Here is a 7,786-nt window from a genome sequence, read left to right as displayed (position 1 = left end):
TTTTGAGCTTTTTGAGCTTTTAAGCCTAAAAAGCCGATTGATGTATGTTCGTTTCGGCTTTTGTAGCTTCGATAAATTAAAAAAAAAAGCTTAAAAATGGCTCTTTTTTAGAGTCTCTCCGTGCCGACTTCTTCGTTCGGCTTTTGCGCGAAGCTCGTTACCGAAAAACGGTAGACGTGCAATTACCGAAATGCCCTCATCTTTAGTTAAATTTCCAAGCCATTTTTAACCTAAAGTCGAAAGAGAATCGAACCATTCTCTCTCAACTTTCGTCTCCTTCAACCCACCGACTGTAACCCTTCTCGTTTCTCTCGCTTCTTCAACCCGATCAACTGTCAATCCTTCTCCCTTATCTCATCTGTCTCTCACGCTACAAGAATCGAGAAACATTTTTCGTTTCTCATCTTCTCCAGCAAGATCGACTGTCGACGATCGACTCCCTCAACTTTCATTATCGCAGAGGTCTCTTCCCTCTTTCTCTCATCTTTTTCTCAGAAACGAAAGCCCTAACAGTAGAGCACAATCTCGTCTCATTACAGACCGCGATTAACCACCTCTTCGGTAACGGCAAATCGAGTCCTTTGCTTCCGTCATTAACGACCAGGTAAGGTATCAAATTTTAATTTGTTTATTTATTTTTATTTTTTGATAATTTGTTCAATGGAGCTGACTTCGGATGAGTTCTGATTTTGCTGTAAATCGACTTGATGAGTTTTTTTATTTCGGATTGTTACCGATTCCTCCTAATTCAATGCTTAATTTATTTTTTTTTAATTTGTTTATTTGTTTTTTTTGATAATTTGTTTAATTTGTTTATTTTGGATTAGTTCTGATTTTGCTGTAAATCGACTTGATGAGTTATTTTTATTTCGGATGAGTTCTGATTTTGGAAACCATATAAAAATGTGAGGTAATCAATACTACCTAAAGATCCCAAACTCATATAAAATATCATCATCATCATTATTTGGGATTGGCTGCACGAATCTGTTCCTCCATTCAATTTTATCTGTTAGAAATTTTCGAGTAGTTTAACGGTTCACAAACACTGTTGTGATCTCTTCGAGAGAAAATTTCTTATTTCTTGTTTCTTGAATTGGAAAGAAATCTAGGGATACAGGCGGTATTTATAGATTAAGAAATCTAGGGCCAATCATTGACGGATTCCTAGTCTGTGTAAGATTCTATTTGATTTGACGTGTCCGTGTTGGACATTGAACACTCTCTAGAATCCAAATTTTGCTGTCTGTCTCGTTTAATATGAAAGAGTGGTCCTTTTCATCAAGATTTTGTATGTGTGTATACATCAAAATATATATATATATATATATATATATATATATATATATATATATATATATATATATATATATATATTACATGATTTTGTAATGCCAAATACAAATATTACATTGTGGCAGACTCTTTGGTTATTTATCACAGACTTTTAAGTGATGTTTTGCTCACAAAATTTATCATCACAGTGGTTGTAGATCTCTAGCACATGCCACCTATCGCATACACCCAAGTCCATTGAACACCACGTTGAAGGAATATAACAATACAACCCACTTGTATTCGTGGTTTATTGAATGATATCTCCAATTTACAAAACTATCCTTGTCAGTTACAAAACTACCACTGTTATTAGGGGTGCACACGGTTCGGGTTGGGGGATATATTAGAACTGAAACGAACTTGATGGGTACTATAAGTCTTGAACCAAAACCAAACTAAATATAGCTTAGAACCGAACAAATCCAAATCACTCTTAGTTTGGTTTGATTCAGTTCTGGGGTATTGTGGACATATTAAATTTTATATGAATGTGCATCGAATTTGATGCATTATATCAGACCTAACAAGTTTTCACTATCTTGTTTTATTAAATAATTGAAAAAGAAGACAAAGTGGAACACTTAATTCATTCTTTTATGTTTCGATAGTCACTAAAATGTATTAAATTTATAAGTCAAAGTAAAACTTTAGTTAAGGAAATAGGTAATCAACCCATTAAGACAGGTTCCAATAATAGTCGATAATGAATAGAAGGATCAAAATGAGCGATCATGGGACCAATCTGAGCTTCTCCTACACAAACAACTCACACCCAATTCAACAAATTTATCTACTAATTTAACTAAATGAATGAGTTAAATCTATTGTGGCAAAAACAGTTTATAACTTTACCATGTCAAGGCGTGTAGGAAGACTGTGTGCATTCATCATTATTCTTTCAAGAAGGGATATTATCAACACAATTTGTAAAGTGTAATGATTTTCTGATGCCACACGTTCACACACATCCCAATCACAGAACCATATATCATTTGCCTTGGTGACATTGTTAGGAAATTATTTCCAAATAACTTATGCCAAATTTTAAAATTTGTGATTGAGTTTATTTTGTAAGTTGAATTTTGGTGACATTGGTTGATATTTTATTTGATTGTTAAATTATAAGTTGATTTTGATTTAGGATTGAGTGAATGGTTTGATAAATTGTATGTTAGGTGTTTGTAAAATTACCAAACTTAATTATTTGTTTATGATAATTATTTGTTTTCTTATGATTCTTATTGTTGTTACTTATATTTTATTACGTTTTTCATTCTTTATTCTTATCCATTACTTTTCATTTTTTTAAATGAATAATCAAATTATCAGATGCCAAGACAAAAAGTAACAGAACCAAAAGAAACAGAGTCAAAAATTGATTATGCAAGATGGACACCCTATCTTCATAAGATTTGGGTTGATATCTGTGTGGAATTAGTTAAGAAGGGAAAAAGACCCGGTACTTCATTGAATGTATCAGGGTATTCATCTCTAATGAAGCAATTTCAAACAACGACGGGGCTTAGTTACACTAAGAAGCAACATAAGAATCATTGGGATAAAACAAAAGGTACTTGGGCTAGATGGATTAAATTAAAAGCATGTTCTGGAGTGGGTTATGATGCTGTTAACAATAAGGTATTGGCGAGCGATGAATGGTGGAACTCTTGGTTGGAGGTAATTTTCGATTAGATTACCAAATAGGAATATCACGTTTACCAATTCAATTTTATAAAAAAGTTTATTTATTTTGTAGAAAAATAAAACTGATGCACAATGGCGTTATGATGGACTAGAACATGTTGAAGAGTTGGATATACTGTTTGGAGGGACTTATGCTACTGGAGAGTATGTTGCGAGCTCTTGTAATCCTGGTGTGCGTCCATCTACTGAGTCATCTAGAGCAGTTGAGCACGAGCTTCAGGATGATGACGATGATGATGATGATGCGTTTGTTCAAGAAACGCAACCACCAGAGTCCCAACCACCTGTCGATGTTAGTCCTGATGTTGATAGTGATGGTATCCCTCCATTTATTGCACCATCGCGTATGAAATCTAAAAGTAACATAGATTTCCAACATTCCAAACGACAGAAAATGACGAATGCAGTTATGTTGGGACGACAAATTGAGCGTTTGGTTGAAGCAGTTTCATCTAGGACGAGTGCGAGTAGTGCAACACCCCCACCACCTACACAATCTGGTAGCATTAAGGAGTGCATTGATTTGTTGGATGCAACAACAGAAATCATTCCTAATAGTGATCGTTATCGGTTTGCACTAAAATTATTCAGTATGAAGAAGGAGTACAGGCAAATTTGGTGCACGCTGAAAACAAATGAACTCCGTATCGGGTGGTTGGATGGCGAAATGGAGGATGCTCGAGTTCATCATTCTAGATAGTGTGTGATTTTAATGTGTTTTTTGTGGTTTTAATATGTTTTTTGTATTGCCATCTTTCATTGGTGGTTATGACTATATGCCACCCCTATGGTGGTATGACAATGCTTGTCTATTTTTTTATGTTTTTTTTGGATTATGTAATATGTTCATTAGGTGGTGAATGCTATTGACAATGTCCATTATGTAGTAAATGTTAAATATGCTTATTTTATTATCTATATTATTTGAATGTTATAGTTTTAAATGAATAATTTGTGCTTATGTACTTATACAGACTTATGGATTCCGATGATGATATTTCCACCCATGATGGTACGTCAACCGACGATGATATGTCCAATAATGATGAAGTTAATGACGTGAATGTCGTAGATGATGATTTGTCATTAGATATTTTGGTAACATGTGCCACTGTTGCGATACATCAATATGTTGACACCTTTATTTATAGAGAACCACATAGGAATTCTTGTTATACTGGAGCAGATTATGTGCGTGACATCATTGATGGACTTGGTAACACATGCAATGATTTATTTAGGATGGAACGGCATGTTTTCCTAAATTTGTGTGACATATTAGAAGGGAGGGGTTTGATAAAAGACGAAAAGATGATCTCGATCCAAGAACAAGTTGCAATGTTTGTCTATACCGTGGGTCACAATGAAAGGCATAGGGTACTGAGGGCTACTTTTAAGCATTCATTGGATACTATTAACAAATATTTTCATGTAGTTCTTAGAGCCTTAATTGAAATTTCAAAATTTTTGATCGTTCCTCCTAATCTCAACGAAGTCCCTATGCATATACGAACCAATGAAAGATATTGGCCATATTTTAAGGTATTTTCTCAATGATTTCTTTCATTTATCATTATTTATAATAACGTCAAATATAATTATTTATATTTGAATTATGTAAATATAAGGACTGTGTTGGGGCGATCGATGGGACTCACATCAGTGCACATATCCCATTCATGCATCAAAATAGATTTCGAGGACACAAAGGCATAACACAAAATGTTATGGCCACTTGTGCTTTTGATATGACATTTACACATGTCGTAGCTGGATGGGAAGGATCAGCTAATGATTCTCGCGTATTCTTCGATACTATTACGAAGCCATCATTACAATTTCCACATCCTCCTCCAGGTTAGTTTTTTTTAAATAAAGATAAAATACAATATTGAAAATGTCATTATTAATAGGTTGTCTTTTTTTTTTCAAGGCAAATATTATTTAGTCGACTCTGGATATCCGTTGATGGAAGGCTACCTCGCACCTTACCGGGGTACAACATATCATTTACAAGATTTTAGAAGAGAGTCAAGGCCAATAACAGATAAAGAATTATTTAACTATATGCATTCTTCACTTAGGAATGTCATTGAGCGATGTTTTGGAGTTTTAAAAGCCAAATGGTCAATTTTGAAGCAAATGCCACGTTACAAATTTGAAACACAACGAGATATTACATTGGCTTGTATGACACTCCATAACTTCAGCAGGAAGCATGCAATTGCAGATGAAGAATTTTTACGTTACGAGGAAGAATAAATTGTGGAAGATGAAGGAGGTGCATCTGAATATGATAATAATAATGAGCCTGTAGATCGTCGATCTCGTGTTACCATGGAGAGGACAAGGAGTGAAATAACTAATGCATTATATGCTACTTATGATAGAGCTTAAGAACTTTGATCTATTTTAAATTTGCTATTAATGAAAATTATAATTCTCTCTTTGTATGACATTGCGACACTTTTGATTTTCGTATAATATGTATGTGTTTAAATGTTAATGTGTATGGGATATTATGTGGATGTCGGATTGTGCATGGGATGTTATGTGGATGTCGGATTGTACATTGGATGTTATGTGAATGTCAGATTATATATGGGATGTTATGTGGATATTAAATTGTGTATTATGCAGGTATTTTTTTTATCAGGAAAATTTCATATGTCCATTTTTAAGAGGAGGTGCTGCCGAAATTTCGATAAAATCATAAAATTTATACATTTATTTAAGTTGAAAATAATTATTTTAATCATTTTTTAATATAAATTGATTATATATATTAGTATAATTATATATTTATTGTATTCTAGTTAAATTTTGTGCATTATCAATATTAAGGGTATTCTGGTCATTTTACCATAATCCAGCAATAAAAAGCTATAAAACGAACAGGCTTTTCTGGTTTCTGTGCTTCTATAACGAACAAGCTTCTGCCGAATATGGCTTTTCAGGCTCTGGGCTTCTGCTTCTTCCAGAAGCCAGCTTCTGGAGCTGAAGCTGGCTTCTGTAAAGAACAGACCCTAAGTTTCTAGGTAAGCATGCATGCATTAATGTTGTGGATCTAAAGGAAACTCCATTCATGGAACTTCTTTATAATCCTAAACCAACATTCCAATTCATGTAAAAATCTGATGACTTTATGGGATATCCTCTCCTATAGGATATTCCTCATGTCTACACAAACATTAAATCCTCTTTCAAAGGGATACATACACACTATGTGCACCGACCCACTTCATACATCTCATGCATTTCACTTGTCATGTTAATCTTTTAAGAAATGGTCAAATCTAACGGTAACCACCATAGGTGGAGAGAATGGGGTGCTTAACACCTTCCCTATTCTCTAACCGAATCCCCTTACTTAGATCTTAGGTAGACCATACCTTTTTCATGATTGAGAGTCACTACAATGCCATAAAAAATTATTTTCAAAATAATCGATTCGGGTGCCCATTCACACCCATTTACAAAAAAGAATGGTGGCTACTCCAAACGACGTAGCATTGAGGTTCAAGGATGAACATTCTCATGTCTACAACTTGGCGACTCCACTAGGGAGTTTACGGGTTCAAACCATGATCATTTGGCCATTTTTACAATAATGTTTTGTGTGTTTACTAACATTGTTGTTGTTTGTGTTTTGTTTGATGCTTTGCTTTCTTTTTCTTGAGGAATGGTTGTAATATATTATTTAACATTTTGTAAGTTGAATGCTTGTAAGGGGGGGTTGATACTTATTGTTTTTAAAAATGCACTTGTGCCCTTACGTTTGCATAGCCCATTACACAAACCTCTTTTACCTATAAAAGTTAAAAACCCGGATGCCTAGTAGTTTCACGACTCGAGATCGCTTATTTCATGTACAGGGACGAACACATCCAACCCAATCACCAACTTGAGACGTGTGTACCTCGGTATGCATCAAGGTTTGAAGCATGGGTAACCGTAAAGCCACCTATAGCCACATGCAGTAACACGATTAGAGGCTTAGGACACAATTTTGGAAAAATAATTTATCAACCCCTCATTAGTATAATTTTCCCCATCCAAGGAGACAACTTTGTAAATTTTATTTAGAAGCCCATGAAAGCAACATTGTATAGAATTTAGGATTTTCTTTTTTTTTTCTTATTCTCCCCTAGGTAAAATGGGAGCGTCTTCATTTTCAAATTTACTCATCTTATTTTGCATAAAATAAAATAAAATTTTGCCCAAGAACAATAATAGTAAACAATGTACTCACAACCAGTGAGTATTGTGTCCATGACCGAAAATAATTGCTTCTGGTCCGTTTTTGCGAAACGGATAAGTATAAACTATACTTATCCATTTTATAAGCAAGGATAGGTAGAATTTACACATATCTATTTTTAAAAAATGGATAAGCATAAATTATGCATATCCGTTTTTGAAAAAAGGGTCCCAAAAAAATTTTATAAAAAAAATTTTCTCATTTCATCCCTTACATCAGTCCTGACAACTTTTCTCTTGGACTTTATTTTTCTTTTGAGTTTCAAGACTTTAAAATGATTGAATGGATAATTTTTATCGTTAAGTTTAGGGCCCACCCCTCATCACTTGGTGTTGGATCCAAACGGAGCTCACCTACACTCTACCTATCGATATTAATCTTGATCCAACATAGCACACTATCAACCTTGCCATCATCCATCATCGAGGATCAATTTAAATCGGGCCCACAAATCATATCTACACCAAAATGGATCTGCGACCC

At 34.2% G+C, this 7,786-nt stretch overlaps 1 protein-coding gene across 2 annotated transcripts; it reads left to right on the top strand.

Moving 5' to 3' along the window:
* Nucleotides 1-1,349: 1,349 nt before the first annotated feature.
* On the top strand, nt 1,350-5,278 carry LOC147391019 (L10-interacting MYB domain-containing protein-like). 2 transcript variants are annotated; one of them, XR_015170273.1, is made up of 3 exons: nt 1,350-3,015; nt 3,095-4,584; nt 4,671-5,277. XR_015170273.1 is itself a non-coding variant. In XM_086417247.1 (2 exons), the coding sequence occupies exons 1-2, from the start codon at nt 2,668-2,670 to the stop codon at nt 3,740-3,742; spliced, it is 996 nt and encodes a 331-aa protein (XP_086273373.1). In that variant the 5' UTR covers nt 1,350-2,667; the 3' UTR covers nt 3,743-5,278. The 2 variants fall into 2 exon arrangements, 1 of the variants encoding a protein (XP_086273373.1); XM_086417247.1 differs by having other exon boundaries at nt 3,095-5,278.
* The last annotated feature ends 2,508 nt before the right edge of the window (nt 5,279-7,786 follow it).

The sequence above is a fragment of the Akebia trifoliata genome, chromosome 11, assembly GCF_017979445.1.
Source record: "Akebia trifoliata isolate Shusen 1 chromosome 11, ASM1797944v1, whole genome shotgun sequence".
NCBI lineage: Eukaryota > Viridiplantae > Streptophyta > Magnoliopsida > Ranunculales > Lardizabalaceae > Akebia > Akebia trifoliata.
This window is presented reverse-complemented; position numbering and strand designations above follow the sequence as displayed.

What these genes read in the sequence shown, in the direction of transcription:
- LOC147391019 (XM_086417247.1), top strand. Translation starts at nt 2,668, where the DNA reads ATGCCAAGACAAAAAGTAACAGAACCAAAAGAAACAGAGTCAAAAATT. An exon ending in GGTGGAACTCTTGGTTGGAG is followed by an intron (nt 3,016 to 3,094) that starts GTAATTTTCGAT and finishes TTTATTTTGTAG; the next exon opens with AAAAATAAAACTGATGCACA.